This window comes from Charadrius vociferus, unplaced genomic scaffold, assembly GCF_000708025.1.
Source record: "Charadrius vociferus isolate BGI_N301 unplaced genomic scaffold, ASM70802v2 scaffold217, whole genome shotgun sequence".
In the NCBI taxonomy this organism is placed as follows: domain Eukaryota; kingdom Metazoa; phylum Chordata; class Aves; order Charadriiformes; family Charadriidae; genus Charadrius; species Charadrius vociferus.
Genome location: NW_009649190.1, coordinates 392,247 through 412,588, shown reverse-complemented (window position 1 = coordinate 412,588; position 20,342 = coordinate 392,247). Strand labels below are relative to the sequence as shown.

The 20,342-nt window shown below is 35.5% G+C and overlaps 1 protein-coding gene across 3 annotated transcripts in view; it reads left to right on the top strand.

Moving 5' to 3' along the window:
- Positions 1-20,342, top strand: part of ANKRD28 (ankyrin repeat domain 28) — a 102,747-nt gene that overhangs the window by 75,035 nt on the left and 7,370 nt on the right. For all 3 annotated transcript variants that reach the window (XM_009888919.1, XM_009888918.1, XM_009888917.1), the window contains exons 12-26: positions 2,155-2,218; positions 3,535-3,603; positions 5,167-5,307; positions 9,806-9,917; positions 10,563-10,589; positions 11,513-11,587; positions 12,830-13,031; positions 14,484-14,571; positions 15,015-15,132; positions 15,734-15,953; positions 17,365-17,452; positions 17,549-17,632; positions 18,156-18,301; positions 18,494-18,576; positions 18,705-18,787. In XM_009888919.1, coding sequence (XP_009887221.1) covers positions 2,155-2,218; positions 3,535-3,603; positions 5,167-5,307; positions 9,806-9,917; positions 10,563-10,589; positions 11,513-11,587; positions 12,830-13,031; positions 14,484-14,571; positions 15,015-15,132; positions 15,734-15,953; positions 17,365-17,452; positions 17,549-17,632; positions 18,156-18,301; positions 18,494-18,576; positions 18,705-18,787 — 1,600 coding nt within the window. The remainder of the gene's footprint in view (positions 1-2,154; positions 2,219-3,534; positions 3,604-5,166; positions 5,308-9,805; positions 9,918-10,562; positions 10,590-11,512; positions 11,588-12,829; positions 13,032-14,483; positions 14,572-15,014; positions 15,133-15,733; positions 15,954-17,364; positions 17,453-17,548; positions 17,633-18,155; positions 18,302-18,493; positions 18,577-18,704; positions 18,788-20,342) is intronic.

Genomic DNA, 20,342 nt, shown 5'->3' with positions numbered 1-20,342 from the left:
AGACCATAATGCAACTAAAGAATGACTAATGTTCTCTTAAATGACTTCATGAGGCATCCTCCATTTCCCTTCCATGATGTCTTCAGCTTAATACAGATCGGTCTATTCCTATCTGTTTCCATAGTCTTCCTAATAGCTCTGAAGATTCTGTGAACTGCTACATTAAGAAACTGTTGCATTGCTGGTTTATTGTTAATTAAATGCAACCCAAACAGTGCTTTGCTTTCATTGTTTAACTCCTTCCTGAAGTTGTGGAGGGCTGTAAGGTTATTGCTTCCCTTGTTGTCCAGAGGCTGCTCTGGTGTGAGTTCTGAGCTCTTCGAACCATTGCAATCCTGAGAAAGTAGATTTTTCTGAAGGATTGTGGACGCTTCAGGAACAGAAGAAGAAAAAGAAACTAAATGGTTCTACATTAGTCTGAAGGCACTTCATGTTTTTTGAAAAAAGAAAAGTAGGGGGCAGAGGGTTGGGGAGAGGCAGAGTAAGAAGCTGCTTCCCCAGCTTTATATTGTCTGCTAGGGTAGCCTGGGAGAAGAACTTAAGGGGTATAACTAAAGCTACCGCTGGTAAGGCTTTTTGTTTCACTGTCCTGTCATGGACAAGCTTGCAAGGATTCACTCCAGGAAAGAACTGTCCTGTAGTTGACTGTATTTCAACTAGATGAGCTCAAGATGAGGAATACTCTGGCTCTTTCTCCTTTCTGCACATGGTGCTGTGCTGGCTGTGCCCTTCCTGGAGATTCAGTATGGCGAAGGAATCCCTGCGGAAGACTTGCAAGTCTTGCGAGACTTTTACATGAGCTGAGCAAGCTTGGATGTAAATTTATCCTGGAGCAGATAAGGACTTGAAGAGTATGTTCAGCCTTCAGACTGGCAAGACTAGATACCGCTAGTAGCTTATTAGTATATACGCTTGGTGTGGGGATTGGTGTCTGCAGACTATGTGCCCTTTTGGTTTGGGGAGGAAGAGTCTCATTTATGTAAATTAATAATCTCTGATTTTAAAATTCATTAATATTCACGTGCAGATCTTAAAAAGTTAAAAAAAAAAAAAATCATCAATCTGCCTTGTCCCAGTACTGAATGACATTTAAGTAGCTCGTGGTGTTAGACAAGCAACCTAGGGATGTGGAAAGGCATCAAAGACTACTTTTCAAATAAGATTGGTAAACTATCTTAAATTGTTTGCCGTATATCACTGCCTGTTGAAATGGGAGAATGTATTGGCGCATACAAACCCTATGTTTTGGGGGATATGGAGTAGGAAGACAGTCTTGAATACTGTCTTCAAGAGTCTTGTACTCTTGAGCAAGACATCCTGTGTTGTTCACTATTTATCGTTGTTGAACAATTCTTTAAAAAGGGGAAAAAACCCAACCTGCATTCTCAGGCAAAAGTACCAAAAATGGAGAATTAATGAGTAAGTTTCGTTAAGACAGGAGCAGGACTCAAACCAAACTTTGGTTTTCTCAAACCAAAAATGTAGCTCTGAAACCTGATTTAAATAGTAATCTTCATGTTAGAGCATATGGTTAGATATGGAATTGCACAGTTAAAAGTTTGTGATCTCAAATTTGGAGTTCCATAGTTCACACATTTTGGGAAAACGACAATGTTGTCTGAAGGGCTCCTCTGCAAGTAATTACTATTTACAGCCTTCACTCCAGCTTAACAAAGGTCTTTCTCTAGGACTAAAGAGCTAAACTCAAGGATGAAATTTAAGTAGCTTCTGGATTTAGCAATGCTGACAATCCCCCTCTTTATTGGGGAAAAAAAAAATCTTTGCGTAACTGATAAATTCTAGCATATTCTTAAATTTTCATACTACCTTCATATATTTGATATTCAATACTAAATTACACGGAAATATTAGCAGGCAAATAGGATAGGAGAGAATATAGGCTCTTGCCTCAGTGCAGCTGATTGTCTTTTACCTCATCCCTTTCAGTTTTACTTGAACGCCTGTTTTTCAAAATGCTACAAATAACAAGGATGTGTTTCAAATGAAGTAAATTTTTAGTGCTTAAGTGTTTTGGGGGTTTTTTTGCAAATAGCTGCTAAGTTTGCTTAGCAAGCTTTTCTCTGAAGAGTAGATGAGAGCAGTTTTGTGAAAGGTGGTGTTACATAATGATTTTACGAAATACTTGATTTGTAGGTTTTGACATAGACACACCAGATGACTTTGGCAGGACTTGTCTTCATGCAGCTGCAGCTGGAGGGTATGTAAAAGAGCATTCATGCTTTCATATTTACTGTTCTTTTTTCAATTGCTGATCATTCCTGTTCTTTTTTTATTATTTCCTCTCTGTGCTTTTCCTGCCCTCTCCCCTTGGAATTTATGTAAACATGAAAATAATTTCAAGACGGATTCTATCTACAAAAAATAGAAATAAATTAAATATTCTGCCTAATAAGTAATTACTGGAGTACAGTGTCCAAGCATCATCAGCCTCACCTTAGGTTTATGCTCGGGGATGAACTGAATTTTATTTTAAATTCCCATGGATGATGGTACGATTTTTAGAATTTACAGCATTCAAAGATGGTATGGCCAGCTGAGATCACTATAGGACATGAGGTGGAGAACAGCAACTTTGGGAAATAGTTTTTTACCATATCCATAAACAAAAGATCAGCCTAACTAAATTAATTAATATAAGCCATAAATAGATTCCAGAGTTTAGGTGGATGAAGTAGTCAGAACTACTTGCTCATCACTTGAGTTGTGATCCGTATTGATTATTGTTATTGTATTGTAGGTTTTCTATAGCAGCTACTCAAAATTGCCTGGAAGAATTGGGTAATAAATTTCATGATACACTTTGTGGGACACAAGAACTCCATGATATTGATATTTTCATTTTTCTGTTTCAATGTTGTTTAAGTAATACTGTTAAGTAATCATACTACGTCGAGAAATACTTGATAGATACATCCTTGTTGCAAATGATTATGGTTAAAATGCTATCTTTTCATATAAAACCACATAATTTGTGACACATTCCCTCATTCATCTCCAGTTTAGGAAAGTTACTAAGATAGTGTTTAAACTATAAGCGGTATTTTACATCTATTGTAATGATTATATTGTATTGAAAATTAATTACACTAAAAAGTAAAATGTTTATGTTGCAACTTATATTTGGCCTTAAAAAATAGATGTTAAAATTTTCCTCTGTGCTGGAATCCTGGTAGCAAAAAGCATGTGACGTGCAGGTGTTATTGTTTGTTTGCTTTAAAGAATTGAAAATATCTATTAAATTAGGTTAATGTTTATGTGCTTTTATGCATGCCATTTGATAGCCATAAAATTTCTATGGACTTGAAATAATTTGTATTCTTTCCTGGTTTGGTCCTGCAATTAGGAAATCTATTTTCCATGTAAAGATATACTTACAAAAATTTTCATATGATAGTTCAGTTCAATTAAAAATAATGTATGAGATGCGTACGTATAGCAGTTCTGATATTTGCAGATGCTGAGATTAAGGAAATAAGATTTGCAATCACAAGTAATATTGCATTAATTTAATAGGAATTTGGAGTGCCTAAATCTTCTGCTAAATACTGGTGCAGACTTCAACAAAAAGGACAGATTTGGGAGGTAAGACATTCTAGATTTGTATATTGTAAAGGGCTGTCAAAAGTATTACAGAAGTAGCATATTGCTGTGTAGGCAAGTCTGTATGTTCCAGTTTAAGTGGTTTTTAAGATACGATGTCTCTAATAAACAATGCTTCAGCATATGTTATCAAAAGTTACAAACATATATTGTTTATTGTGTTTTCTTAAGGAGGTGTTTAGTCTTGTTTTGAAAGACTGAGTTCCATATTCAACTGTAATTTTAGTGAGCCTTTTATGCTTATAACATGCATCTAATGAGTTTAAATTGCTGTCATCCAAGGACATTGGTGATATTTTCCAAATAATGGATTAGTCAAACCTATTAATCTGTTGGTATTTTTAAACTTTTTTATTTAAAAAAAAAAGTTAATTTATTATAACTGCTTCATTATATCCATCCCTTTCTGTTTCCTTGTTCATGCTCTGAACTCTGTCGGAATTACATTAATTTCTATTTTCAGTAGAGGATTATTTAAATTTAGATGGCATGATCAGTACTTGTGTAAAATCTCACATCACATCATGGAAAATATGATTTTCCAGGATGTGAACAGCAGGAGTAGGGTGTGAGGAGAACGTTATGGATGCAAAGTTGTATTTTGCTTTAAATTCCACCTCCATTCTTTCCTGAGAAAGGAACAACTAATTGTTACAACTTTTGTGATTGAAAGCTGTTTTTTTTGTTGGTTTGGTTTTTGGTTTAAAGTGCTTGTTATATAGAGCAATTATTTCAGGAGAGGGAAAAGATTAAAACAGTTAAAAACGGAGAGAAATGGGAAAAAGTAATTTTAAGAGAGAGGATAGGACACTTTAAAGTGCTTGACTGTCTCCTCAAAATTGAGATATTTATAGTAGCAATCTCTTTTTAAAAATAGTAAATGGAATTCTGAGTCATCTTGGTGCTTTTGAAATTTTATCCGAACTGGTTTATTTAGAGAATTGTTTGTGTATTTGAAGCTGGAATAAGTTTCCTCTGAGATTATACATCAGTACTGATATTTCACAGTTTTGTTATAAGAAAACAAGATATATTTTTAGAAGTTTTCTTTAACAATACCTCTGCTATGTTAGTGTAGTTAAAAATAAATAAATAATGCTTGCCTCTCCTAGGCAAAATTCTGATCTGTTTGTTGAAAACATCTCCATGTTAATTGTATTTTATTTTGACCTTGTTTAGTTCTTAGATTTGTCCATATTTTTCCATGTGGCTTGAAATTACTTAACTAAATAATAGTATTTTTAATGTAAACTTGGTTTTCCTTTATATATTGACACAAGAAAATTCATATAAAGCTTTCCTTAATACCAAGTTTGTGCATATTTTGGCTGGCAAATAGATCCCTTAGGTATTGTTCTGCGCTATTAAATGGCCCCTAGAAAATGGACCGATTTTTAAATATTGTAATGATGCATTCTTCACAACAAATACTTCTTAAAATTGTAAGGAGGATTTAAGTTTCATTTTATTTTGCTTTTTTCTGTCTCTATATTATTATTTTGCTGTTATTTACCATTGTACTTTTTATTTAAATGTGTACTAAAGAACTCCACTCCATTATGCTGCTGCCAATTGTAATTATCAGTGCCTGTTTGCCCTTGTGGGATCTGGAGCTAGTGTGAATGACCTTGATGAGAGGGGTTGTACACCTCTGCACTATGCAGCTGCATCAGACACAGATGGAAAGTAAGTGGCATGCTTTGTACTACAGCCTTTCTCCTTAGAAACGTTTGAGCTGTGAGTTTCGTGTATGTTCTGTCTTCAGGTTTGCCAAGTGTATTTATTTTTTTCAGATTTTCAAAGATTAAACTTGACAGTCGATTGTTCATTGTATATAAAATGTTTTATGTAACAAATATTTCTGAGAAAAATTAACAATAGTAAAATGTATTGTAATTTTTGGTTATGTCCTATAATGCAGATGTCGTAATTCAGGAATTCATTGGGGATAGAGTTTTTAATCCCACCTGCTCTGTAGTGGCTGCGTAAATATAATTTGTGGAGGTTATTGTGACAGTTGTAAGCAGTAGAGTCATTTTGCTTTAAAATCAAATTCTAATGAAGGATGGTGTGTTTTATGCAGGGTTCTTAATGTTGCCCTAAAGTCTGTGTAGTTAGTCAGAAATACACTGTAAAACTAGACTGTGAGTTACATACAGTAGGCCTACATCAGGATAGAAATTAACCTGACATTTCAATATAAGATGTTTTATCCATTTGGTGTTTGATTAAACTATTCATGTTTGGCATCACAACTCTTATCTTTTGTTAGTGTAAATTTTTGGGAAGTAGTTACACTTTTATTAACGAAACGTATCCAGGAACTGTCATAAATGGATAAATGTCTCTTGTGAGTGTTTATTTTGTAACTAATGGTTATATCTACCATAGTTATTAATGACTCAAATGCAAAGCTTATATAGATAGCACAAAATTGCTGAGGCTACTTAAGCTCCAGCCGTTTTATATATTGAAGAGACGTGAGAAGAGTACCGCTTGCGTGTGCACGCACTCACATATACAGCTCAAAACAAGCTGGTGTGCAGCATCGCATTTCAAATGCATACAGCGACACCTTCGCTGGAAAAGAGTGCTGCTCAGTACCGTATCATCCTGTTCTAATACAGCGCCTTTTAAAAGGTGAGGTAGCAATAGGAACGAGGTGGCATATAACTTATAGATTGGGTTTTGAAGGATAAATAAAGAATACTCTCATGGCCATTTAACTAATATTTAAAGTACATGTCTTCTTTACAAAAAGCCAAATTTCAAAAAGAAATTGTCTGCTGCTTTTTAGATATAGTTTCAATTCCTGCCAGAGTTTGCTGAGACAATTTTACTTTAATTGCCCTCTTACAAGTTGAGCTAGGGTTAATTTTAGCTTCACGGTCGCTCTGAAAACCTCTAAACTATAATGGTTCTTCAGATGACATCGTTTTGCCATCTGTCTTATAAAAGGCGCAGGCAAGAATGATGATGGCAATACTGCAGAGCTTTGGGAGATAACTCAAAGGATCATCTCTGGAACCCATGTGATATTGCTCTTCTGATTAATGGTTGGCTGTCTGGAAGACAGGCTGCAAAGCAGAATGGCCTGAGGAGAAGCTTTTTAAATTGATGCAGCAAGATGATTAGTAACAGCTGGAAGCCCCATACTGCTCAGCTCATATTCAAAATAGGAATGAAGCTAAAAATGATTACTGAGTTGAAACATAAAGCCTGGGGAAAAAAAAGTCAGGAAATTATATAGAAATTACAGAGATATTTATATGCATTTTTATAGTCTGTGTTCAGACATCTTTAAAGACAGGTTTTAGGGACAAGGATGTTTTTGTTGAAAATTATTTTCCAGTTTGTTCCTGTTTGGAAGTGTTTCTTTTGTATCTTTAACAAATGCTTCTGATCTGGAATAAACACCAATAATTTAGGACTAGGGGTAATGGGCACAAGCTTGAACATAGGAAGTTCCATCTCAACATGAGGAGGAACTTCTTTACCTTGAGGGTAGCGGAGCACTGGCACAGGCTGCCCAGAGAGGCGGTGGAGTCTCCCACTCTGGAGACATTCAGAACCCGCCTGGATGCCGTCCTGTGCACCCTGCTGTAGGTGACCCTGCTCTGGCGGGGGGGCTGGACTAGATGACTTCCAGAGATCCCTTCCAACCCTGACCATTCTGTGATTCTTTGAAGCCTGATTTTGACAAGACTAGAGAGAAACAGGATCACAGAATGAGATAAACTAAGCAGTGTCTTAGGGGAGAAAAAACACTCTCTTTCTATGTTAAATAGACAGTACAGCGTTAATTAAATTGGAAATTAATTTAACTTACGTGGTCTTTCAGAAAGTTTGATTAATCTCCTTTTTAAGAGGCCTGTTGAGGACAGTTAAGTATGCAAAAGATGCAAAGTTAATCTCTTTTCTGGATGAGAAGAAACAGCAAAAATAATTATCTGTTTTGAATTGGAAAGAATGGGTACTCGAGGATGTTTAGCAGACTTTGTTTCCTGCAGTATATTTAGCGTATTGTGGTTTTTGTGAGCACTCAAACATAGAAAGTACACAAGTATAGAAATTTAGATAGCCAAGGCCAGTGATGTTTCACATTTCTTAATGAGCCATGGATGTTAATACAAAATCATTGATTAAAATTAACAAAGACAGACAATTGGACAAATAAGATGTAGGGACAGTAGTTCTCACTTGATGGGACAAATTGACTTGTCTTCTGATTCTCAGAAATCTTACCCTGTTTCAATTCAAATAAAAGCATACAAGCACATGCTATTAATGAAATCTAGGCATTTGTTAACTGGGCAAATAAAACCCAAATGAGTTTATTAAAATACATAGATATGCTTTACAGATAGCTTTTTGTTAGATACATTGAACTTGTTGTAAAGTTACTTACATCTTGTGTTACATACGTTATTCTTTAAAACTGGAGAATTTTTACCTTTTTCACTGCCTACCTGACTTCTTTTCTCCTTTATGCTGGGCAGAAAATGATGAAAGCGAGAGCGCTCCTTGGTATTGCTCTTGTTCTTCTCAACTTTGTAATGAGACAGAGTAATTTTGTAATTAGACACTTCCTTGTTCATAGTTTTTTCCTGCAGCTTTTTGACCCTTTCGCCTTCACTCACCTGGTTTGTTATTTCCAACCTTTGTGTGGAAAAGCAAACATCAGGCCTTCACTTCAGCAAATCGGTGGTGTTGCACAGGAGGTTATCAGCCCCTTGAGCCAGTACAGCTGCTGTAACTCATGTTGAAATGTGTTTCCATTTCATCACAGCTGGTACTGGATCATCATTCAGATGCTGAACTTGCTCTGTTCCATCTGCTGGCTCCAGGCCCTTCCTTGAAAGAACTTAGGAAGAGTTCTGATGGTGCAGGGTCATGCTGTCTTCCCTCAGGAGATGGCTGCTTTTGTAGGATTTCTGCCTGTATTTCTTCGAGGTTTGAATTTTCTCCAGGCTTTCGAATGATCAAGTTTCTACTCTTAACAGCATTGATCAGAGATCATGTTAGGATTTCTGCCTCTCAAATCTAAACCTGCCACATCCCACTGCAAGTTTTTCACATGACATCACAGCATAGTTATATCATACAACTACAAACGTTGAAATTTCCTGTAACTTTTCTACAAGACAATTTGCCATGAGATAAATGGGGACTGAAAACCCTCGCAGTGTCAGTGTATCCAACTGGCCCGTTTGTCACTACTGATAATGGTAGTCTGTGAGACCTTTAAATAAAGTGCTGTGCCAAGGAAGAAAGTTTCCAAGCTGGATTTAACAAGATAATGTACTTTTTAGCTTCACATGCATTTTATTTAACTGACAAAGGAGAAGTATTTCATGATCCCAGAGAGAGGATAGGATGGTGACCTGTTGTACACTTCAGAAAACCAAATGGTTTCACTAGCAAGTTCAAGGTCGCACTAGTGACTTAGCAAAATGTTGCTGTAATGATAGACAACGTGAAATTATGAGTAAGTGGGGTTATTGGTTGGAATTGTTTAGTGTGCATGCACGGAGTCTCTCAAAAACAGAAAAATAGGGAGAGGGAGCTGACTTTAATACCTTATTTTTCATCCTTTTGGCTGAATGTCTGTGGTTGCAACTGTGCTGATCATGTTCTGCCTTATAACTCTGTGTAATGAAAGTAAGGAATGGCAGGATGTAAGTATGCCAACAACTAAGTATGTTTACTATATAAATAAATCGATAAATTAGTGTCTGGTAGTGGAATGGTATGTGTGTGTGACTCTTGGGTACATACCATGAAGAACTCGGCTATTGGTTCTCTTCCTTTTGTTTTAAGTACAGAAGAATGTACTGAATACAGAAAAAACTGCAAAAATAGTAATAATTTATATTAACAAAGGTAACTGCAATTGTATTAGCTAGAAGGAAAACAGCCATGAAATATGAGTTTTAACCGTCAGTTAATTCAAAGGATGTGGGATGTCTGCAGAGAAGGATTCTTTCAAATTTTGGAAGCTTTGTGATTGACCTTAAAACTTGATGTAACAAGTTAGGTGTTCTGTAGTCCAGCCAATATTGTACAGTGAATCAGTGGTCGTGTGTGCTGTATTCTATTTTCCGATCGAATTGGAACAATTTATCACAGCGTAAAGTTGAAATTCAACATTTAGATATATGGTTGTGTATGTCAATTTAAATAGGTGCCTGGAATACTTGCTAAGAAACGATGCCAATCCGGGGATTCGAGACAAACAAGGATACAATGCAGTTCATTATTCAGCTGCTTATGGTCATCGCTTATGTCTTGAATTGGTAAGAAAACGTATCACAGATGAAAGCTGTAAGAGCTGCTCTTACAGAGTATGATGCAGAGGCCGGGGGATTCCTCCACCTTGGGTCTTCATCTGTGAGCTAGGTCACTAGTGGGTTTTGGCCCGTGTGAAGATAAATACTTAATCATTTGGTACTCTTAAAATAGGGACGAGGTGAGGAGCTAAGATGCTAGATACTGGCATAAAAAGAGAATACATTCTGAGATGAAGAGATAAATGGTTGGGGATGTGGGATATTAGTTTTGCTTTGTTTCTTAACTTAGAATACACAGCTAAACTTTTTCCTGATGGCTGCAGTAAAATAACCATAAGTTATACCACTGAGAAGTGTTAAGAAATTTCACAAATGTCATTTGAAGGAGCAAATTAAAATGTAGGGTAAACCTGTAAAGTAAGGGTGCATTTTAAAATAGTTTACCTCATTACAGTAACTAACGGCCAAATAATAGAATTGTAGATAATAAAGCCTCAGGTAGTTTTTTATTAATCCCTTTGCAGCAATGTGTATGTTATTTGATATGCTAATTTTATCTTCTCTGTGTTACACAACTTAGTATTTTTACACAAATTACACTTTTATATTCAAATGTATTCAAACATGAATTCTGAATGTTTTTAATTGCAGATTGCAAGCGAAACGCCTCTAGATGTTGTAAGTGTGTTTTATTTCTCACTGTTAAAGTACTACTGTACAGGAAAAGGGAACATGTAATTTTAAAAATACTGCTTATTTTTAGACTTTATTCAACCATTTCTTCAATGCATAGAGGTATTATGTAATTTCTATTACAATTTAGATTTAATTGCAATTCATTAAAATAGAAAATAAGTTTTAAGCCTTTTCTTAAGCTTTCATATGACCATGTTATAAAAATGTGATAATGAAAACTTAGTGATCTGAATGTATCTGGTGTTCTTCAAACACTTTGAATGTTGTAATTCTACTAGTCTACTAAATTAAATATGGTCTTGAAAAAGACCCAGAATTAAAACTTTAGAACACATCTGAAAGTAACAAATATATATATACACATAGATATTTTAATCCTATTTTATAATGCTTGTACCTTTTGGGGTCCATTTCTTCTCTTTGGGAAATGTTTTTCTATTCTGAGAAATCAATCCTGCCTTCTGGCTTTTCGTAATGTTTTTTACTGACTTTTTACCTAATCTAAATGCTTACTTGTTTGGTTTAAGTGGGGTTTTTTTTCCTACTACAGCTGTTCTCACCTGTCCTTGTCTTCCATTTGTATGCATTTCATCTATATTATTTCATATGGCTCCTTCAAGAAAAATAATTAGTTTCTGATTTCGTTATTGCGTTGTTATGCAGAATCAAACAACTGTGCTTGGGAGATTAATATGGGGGAGGGGTTGGAGTCGTTGCAATTCAAACTCTTTAAAAGGTTGAAGGAGATCTAGAATTCCTAAGGAAACTGTAATCCCATATTATTGTTCCTATTTTTCTTCCTTTATTTTTCAAACTGCATATACTGAAAACTGTAGCAATTACTGCTGAATGTTTTTAAAGGTGAGGGGGTTTTGTTCTCACTCTGACTTTCTCTCTCTGCTAAGCTCATGGAGACATCAGGTACTGACATGCTGAATGATTCAGACAACAGAGCACCTATAAGTCCACTGCATTTAGCTGTAAGTATTTCATTCCTTGGTGATGATGGCTCATCTAATTGCAAATAGTTGTTGACATAGGTTTATTCATTCTGGATTTTTTTTTAAATAGATCAATAACAATAAATGACACACACAAATACATACTAATATTCCTGAATGAGCTATACAGGGTGACTTTTGCATTTCACTCGAAACTTGCTTCATGGAACAGCTTTCATTTGGAATCTTCTAATTAAGATTTATGTTATTATGTATACTAATGAAAATTTTAGAAGACTTGCTCTATAAGTATTGATGACTTTTTTTAATCATCATCATAGTTTAGTATGAGAAATGTTTTGTCCTTAATTCTTTAAGAAAGATTTGCACAAAGAGTAGTGTAGGAGAGGACCTGATGAAACTGTCTGTGCAAATATGTCCAAAGTACAGAATAACCAGCTCAATGTGTAGCCTTCATCGTTTCACTGCACTTGGAGCAATTGAAAAACAACAATGTACTTTCTGAAAACAGCCTAAGTCTCATGCAGAGTATGTGTGTGTGTATATGTATATATATATGGCCAAAGTAAAAAATAATCTTTAATACTGGTAAATGAAAGCAGTTAGAAGACACTGTTCCTGGAAAGGAGTTTTGTTTGAAGGCAGAGGTTATGCATCCATGAGCATACATTTAAAATTTTTTATGGAAATTATAAAACCATAGTTGTAGATGTTTATTTTCATTACTAACTTTGACACTTTGTCTTGACACATACCTACAGAGTATTCTTGCTGCTATTTTTTTTATCCTTGTATTCTGATCTCTTAACTGTTTCATCCCCTAAGTCCCTTCTGTTTTACCAGTTACATAGCTATTTGTACTGTATTCTTTTTACTTACAAATTTTACTAGCTTTTTCTTTTTAAAACATTTTATTTAAAAAAACTAATAGGAATTAGTTAAGTTTGCATATGTTCCTCCCTTGAAATAATCTGAGAGTGGTGTAACTATAACATAAAGTAATGAAATATGCAGTATTCAATATACTGGTAGTTATACAAACTGGAGACAAACGATTTTCTGACAGTAGTTCCAATTGCTGACTGAAAGGATAAAATGGAAAAAAAAAAACACCAAGAAGAAGAGTGTGGAGGAACTGCATCAGTGGCTCTTCTACATGTTAAAACAAAAATACTCTTTGAAGTTTCATTTATGTAATCCTGGTAAAAAAGGAAAAAATATGAAGGATGGGAAAACTGAAGAATGTTTGTATTCTTGTAGGCCTATCATGGCCACCATCAAGCTCTGGAAGTGCTGGTACAGTCGCTGCTGGACCTTGATGTGAGGAATAATAATGGAAGGACACCACTGGATCTTGCTGCCTTTAAGGGACACGTGGAATGTGTAGATGTGCTCATTAATCAGGGAGCATCAATCTTGGTGAAAGATTACGTTGTAAAGAGGACCCCAATCCATGCTGCAGGTACGTGCTTACCACTAACCTCTAAAATTTTGGCTTTTGAAGTGGATCATCTTCATGTTTAGAAGTCTCTATCGTTAATGTTCTAAGAAATGCTGTTTAGGAATAGACAATGACTTTTAAGGTATACGCTATGCTGAGAAAGGTGTAACAAAAGCAGTTGCGGGTGGAAACCAGTATTAACCCAATAAATCATTTCGGCTGGAGGGGTGCTGTTCCACACTGCTCTCTGGCAGGGTGCGTTCTCCTTGTCCATTCAACTAGCTAGGCAAGCTATGCTGACAGGTGTCAGCGACACGTTCCTCTTTCTCTCCTCGTCTTTCACGCAGCCCAAACTGTAAGCCTAAATTTAGATACAGGAATTGCGTTGCCAGTCTTGGCAGTAAAATACTTCTAAAAATGTCTGGAGTCTTGGAGAATTTTCTCAGTTTGAGAAGAGACATGACAACTATACTTTGGGTTTTTTCCCAAGGATTTAAATGACTCCTGAGTATTTTCAAAATAACTGCAATCCTTTCTCGCTGCATTTCCTAGAAAACTTCTATAATTCTACTGTTCTCAAAGTCTAGCACTCATACTATATTCTTATTTTTTTTCCTCTCTTTGAAAATAGGTTTATTTAAATTGACATTTATAGTGATGGTGTTACAGAAATGTTGCAATAAAAAGAGCATTATGTACAAAACATCATCATTCTAACCACTTCATTTGTTGTCCGTGAGCACAAGCTGTATTCTTCAATTTGATTTAGCTTCTCCCAAGTTCTGTTAGCGTTTCTATCAGCTAGAGAAGCATGAATTGTCGCGGTTCTTATGTGGACTGAATACAGCAGCTGTATGTCAGAAATCATTTCCCCTCCAACAAGCAATCATTTATCTTTCATGAGTTGCATTTAAATGTGATTTCTCAATTTTTTTTCTTTTCTTTTTCCTTTTTTTTTTTTTTTTTTAACTGCTTGGTTAATTACTTCTATGCATTACGTTTCCTTCCCCTCTTTCTAAATGTGATTTCACTTACTATTTTGTAACTAGCACATGCCACACTTGCTAACAACATTTGTGTATGATTGGCTAGGTATGTGTTTACCTGTGCCTTAAACAAGCCACAGTTATGCTTATTATTATATTTAGTTATTCCTTCTTGTGGATGTTGTATCAGCATATATTCTAATTATGGTTAATGTGTGCAACCTCATTTATATATAAAAAAATTAAATAGCTGTTAGCAATTGCCAGTTGGAATCAATTACTTCTAATACATACAGTTGAGAACGGCTCATTTCTGAAATACTTTTGTAGTGTTTATATTTTTTTGTTTTCATTTAAGTTATAACAATGGTAAAGCTGTACAGTGGCTTCTCAAGCTAACAGGCTTTAGTCTGAGCAGGTTACTGCTCTGAGCGGTATACTCCAAGGCAATTAATGTAAAACTTGTATTTTATATGATGTTTTACAGCTACGAATGGTCACTCAGAATGTTTGCGGCTATTGATAGGAAATGCAGAACCACAGAATGCAGTGGACATTCAAGATGGAAATGGACAGTGAGTTTAAACGATACTTATTCTGTTCTTCACAAGTTATTGCATTTTATTAAAGGAAAAATACATATTTTACATGGATGATTTTTGATTTATTACTGTAAAGAGAGATGAGATTTGAACTAGGACAAATGCAACTGTATATTTTGCAATAAGCATAATGTTGGCAGTGAAAAATCTTCTTGTTTAGTTGGGAGGAAACTAAAATGTGTCTTACTGCCCAGATGCTGAAATAGTGGATTCTAGTAACTTCATCGGCACTTCTGAATCAGGGGATATTAATTTATTTTCTTGAATCTAAAAAGCAAATATGAGTAGCATTTTGGAGTGAAGGTACTGCTAGAGAAGATCATTGATGATGTAAGTTTTGTCCAGAAGGATAGGAGTTGTTATATTTTGGCTGAGTGCTAGTTTGTGGATTACACTTTATTTTGCACTCTGCTTAGGACTCCTCTGATGTTGTCAGTTCTCAATGGGCACACCGACTGCGTTTATTCACTCCTTAACAAAGGAGCAAATGTAGATGCCAAAGATAAGTGGGGAAGGACGGCATTACACAGAGGGGTAAGAGAATATTCCTTTTCTGTTCTTTCCAGTTTTATACATATTAATTTAAAATACAGACTTAATATGTAGTGTTAATTAATTTCTCATTATTCTCATCTTGCCATTCTTAGTTTTTTATTATCTTTTTAGCTGCTATCAAAAGGCTCAGTTTTTGCCTGTTTGCTGTGTACCCTCAGAATTCTTTTGGAATTTCAGAGTCTTAATCTTGCTGTGAAGTGTTGACTGGAGAGGTCCCAGAGTACAACTCTATTGTTATGGGGTGGGGGTAGTGTTAATGGGAGGAAGAAAAGTGTGATGCATGCTGTATGCCAAATATTTTTTTATTATAGTCTCTGCCAGATAAGACAATTGAATAAGCCCTAGAGATTAGCAGTTCATTCAGTGTTATTCCAAGAAATTATTCTGTCATCAATACTATAATACATTGTTATTTTTCCAACAGAACGGCTCTTTCCAAGAATAAAAATAGTAACTGTGCTTATTTTGTTATTACTTAAAAATGTAAGAAATTGCCTGAAGTTAGCTTGCTCTAGTTAAACACCTTGGCTTATATACATGAATATTTGCAAACTTACTATTTCCTGTCTTTCTCTCGCAGGCAGTTACCGGGCATGAGGAATGTGTGGAAGCATTGCTTCAACATGGTGCTAAGTCCTTATTACGAGACTGTAGGGGGCGAACCCCTATACACTTGTCAGCTGCATGTGGACATATAGGTGTTCTAGGAGCTCTCCTGCAGTCAGCTACATCTGTGGATGCAGTACCTGCAATAGCAGACAATCACGGCTATACATCACTGCACTGGGCCTGCTATAATGGTAAAATACATTGAAGTTAAAATACAGGTCTAAACGTATTTGTTGACATTGAGATAGAAGTTATTACTGCTTCTAAAAGCAACATATGAAGTCTGTCCACTTTCAGTTTGTATTAGTCAATGTGACAATACAACAGACATGATACCTTGAGGGGGAATGCATTAACATCTAATACATAATATGAGGTGTTTATTTTTGTACTGCATTTTTGTTATAAAGTGCCTTCTTAGTTTTACGCCTCAAGGAGCCTTTCAAGAAATTGAGCATAGTACCTGTGAATAGAAATGTGCCACACATCCCAGAAAAATAACCTTCACAGGGAGTCTTGGGAGGAATGGTTTCAGATTAAATCTTTTTGTGAACTTGCTTCAAATCAACCGTGATAGGCTGAAGAAGCTAAAGTATATAAAAGTGATTCACTAAGATTTTTTTTTCTTTACTGTTACTTGTCTTGCATTTGGGTGTGATGGAGGCCTTAAAAGGCAGGAAATTCATTCAGCTCCTTTGCTCAAGCTTTTATTCTGTGTGTTCATTTCTGGCATAGTAGAGGTTCTCATTTTCACTTCTGAATCACATGATAGACAAGGATCAAGAAGTAAGGGTTTAGAGCTTCATATTACCAACTATTTTTAAGTAAATAACTAACTAGACTGTCTTCACAGCTGAAGCAACTGAGCAATACACTGATAATTTGAACTAGAATAACATCTCTTTATCACAGCCATGAAATTAAACTCCCAGTTTGGTCCATTTTCAGGGTGACCACAGTGTCTGAATAAAACAGAATTGAAATATGGTTGATTTGTAGAATGAAAATTGGACAGGAATTGGGAAAAATATAAATCTTTAGCCGTTGGTGAATGTTGAACTAATGTTCTCTGCATATATGCATCGGAGATCAAACAGATAGTCACAATTGTTAGCTACCTGTACAGCAGCAGGCTATAGAATTTTGAAAATAATAATATGATAGGTTGAATAAGTTCTTTTTAAGCTTTTTGTTATGACTATCAACTTGTTTTTTTCTTCGGCTTTAGCAAGACAGTGGAGTATAAAACAACCCTGAAATGGTGGAGATGTTTTCATGTAGACTAAATGGTAAATGTACAGAAGAGTTTGAAACGTGGAGATGAAAAGAACTAAATTAAGTGTTCTGGATGTTCTTCAGACAGCATGAGATCCCTTCTAAATTTCACAGAGTTCAGTGTTAAATGTCAGTTTGATTTTTCAGGTTTCCAAAAATGTCTTAGTTCCTAATGTAGTCCTATCAAATATAATCAGCGTGCCTTTGAAACTTTCAAATAAAATATTGCTTAATCTAATTTAGATACATATTTTTGTCGTAATCCATAAATAAGCCTTTTCATTATTTTTCTTTTTTTTTAATACATAACTCTTACATTTGCTTTAGGTCATGACAGTTGTGTAGAGCTCCTCCTGGAACAGGAAGTTTTCCAGAAAATGGAAGGAAATTCTTTCAGTCCGTTGCATTGTGCTGTGTAAGGAAGTGCAAGATTATTCTTCATACATTTCATTGCTGTATTTAACAAAAGATTTATCATTCTGTAAATAACAGCCTGTTTAATTCATTGTAGGATAAATGACAATGAAGGTGCTGCAGAAATGTTAATTGATACACTAGGTGCTGGTATTGTAAATTCAACAGATTCAAAAGGAAGGTAAGAGTGTAAATGCACGGTGGAAGAATGTTTGTAATGTAATAGAGTGGCTCTGCTAAATTCTGTAATCATTTGGGTCTTTTGCATTTGCTACTTATGTTAATTCTCCCTTCCCCTGTTTTTATTCTTTGAAGATCCTTTTTTTTTTTATTCTGTGCTAGAAATAAATTTTAGATTTTTAAAAATCCTGTTCTGATTCAATAAACTCGAATTGGCTTTTTATTATATAGGCAAGTTTGAGCACATTTTAAATTGTATCGGGTTGTGGGTAGTATTTTATGCATATTTTATGTTTTCTGAATCAAACTGTACCTCTGTTATAAACTACATAGAGTGAATTATTTGAAACCTGAAGGTGACTTTCTAAAGGCAGCAGTGGCAACTCCAGCCATACTGATTTCAAAGGGTCGGTGGGAGGGACAGCCCAGTCTTTTGTACCTGCAGGATCACAGTCGGGATGCCCCTTTGAATGCAGTAGAAAGCACGGCTGACTGTGGCTGTACTGTCTTTTGATCTGTTGCAGAACTCCTCTTCATGCAGCAGCTTTTACAGATCACGTTGAGTGTCTACAGCTTCTGCTCAGTCACAATGCTCAAGTAAATGCTGTAGATTCTTCTGGGAAAACACCTTTAATGATGGCTGCAGAAAATGGACAGACGAATACAGTTGGTAAAGAGAAAGCTTTATTTATTTCTGCTCTTAAGTTTGTTAATCTTGCTATGGGTAAAGTTGCCTTATAGTTAACGTTCTTGTGGATATATTTTGTTCAAATTGTGTTTTCATTTTGCACAAATGTAAGCCATTAAGACTTTAAGGAATATGCTTTTAGTTAATACACATCTTTTCTTTTTTTTTCCCCAGAGGTGCTGGTTAGCAGTGCTAAAGCTGATCTGACTTTGCAAGACAGTTCTAAGAACACAGCACTCCATTTGGCTTGCAGCAAGGTGTGTGCATAGTCTGACTTACCGGTGCTGAGCTTTTGTGTTACCATGGCCTGTTTGCTTTGAAAAGGCATTGAAAACAATTTTTGAAGGCTTATTTGTTATATGACAGATGTTTGTTCTGTATTAAGGGTCATGAAACTAGTGCCTTGTTAATACTGGAGAAGATTACGGATAGAAACCTCATCAATGCCACCAATGCAGCCTTGCAAACGTACGTATCAGCAGTGAGTGTGGTTTTTTGCTCATGAAGAGGAATATTTTTCAGATTTTTTTTCCAAATTTGTTGAATTCTAATTGCTTAATAAGAACCTAGAGTTCAACTGACTTGAAGTGAAACTTCCACCCTCAACTTGGGAGTTGGACTGGATGATCTCCAGAGGTCCCTTCCAACCCTGACCATTCTGTGAAACAGTGTTTTCCTTATAATTAAAGTTCTGGTTTTAGCTGGGTGAAAGGGATGATAAGTAAATCTTATGGTATTGTGATTCAGGGTATCCTGTGTGGAATTACTGCAATCCACTGAGATTACCTGTAAACTCGTATTTTTCTGTTTTATAAATTATGTAATTTTTCAATTGTAATTCACTTCAGTTAACAACTCGTTCAAGGCAAACTAAGACTTGCCGTTCAAAGCTAGCAAATGAAAAAAACCCACACAACCCTAGCTGAAGTGTGCTTTTATTCTTCAGCATGCTTTCTGTTAGCAAGACACCTATTCCTACTAAGATGAAAGACTTTTCTCTTAAATATTATGGAGACTACAGTATTCTTCTTCCTGAAGATCTTCTCTCAAGTAGAATTAAGCCTATTTTGTTAGCCCAATCATAAGGAAAACTTAAAGATGTCGTGCTATGTCATACTGGGGAATATATATCACGATGAGCTATTAAAAAGATTCTTCTGCATGTTTTTCCTTTTAAAGAATGTATTTGTGTAACAGGCAATATTTGACACCTGATAAGTAGCTGAGTTATGTACATGAATTGTTAGACTGCTTCAATAACGCTATCACAGACCATTTAGGAAAAAAAAAACACTAGAACTTGTAAGCAACTCGCATATTTCTCTGGCCTTACATCCCTTCTGGAATATGTCATGTTCAAACTCTTACGGTTCTTCCAACAATTCCAGAGATCTGCTTGAACTGAGGAGTTAAGATAGTAAGACTTCTTCCTCTGCTCTCGCGGCTCACCTCAGGCGGCATGAAATAACCAGACAGCAGGAAAGGGATTGATTGCCTCATCTCTGGCTTGAAGCAGGGATGTCTTGAGAGAAGGAAAAGCAAAAATGAGATGGGAACAGAAGTGGGAAAGTATGCTGCCACAGGCTCACGTAATTCCACCCACATGCCTTGGCGCATATAGTCTGATCAAGAGATGTCATGGGGAAAAATAGGTACATATTTGCACCTCCATGAAATGTTTACATAAATTGCAAGATTTTAAAAGTTGTTTAAAATATTACTGGGTTAGCAAATGTTTTTTAATAACTAAATGGACTTTCTAAACAGCTTAAACAGTGTCCTGCTTTGTGGCAAGATAAGCATTAAAATTGGTGGCCTCTATATTAAAATCTTAATTACAGTACATTTTTTAGTATATCTGTGGTGTGCAGTAGTTCTTGAATTTTAATACTTTAATATAAGCACCATAGAAATCGCTGTATCTGTTTGTATGTTTTGTATTTCTGGTCTCTTAGTAAGGCACTGTGAATATAGTTCGCAGTTAATTCAAACAATTTTAGAATCTCAAAACAAACGAAGAGCA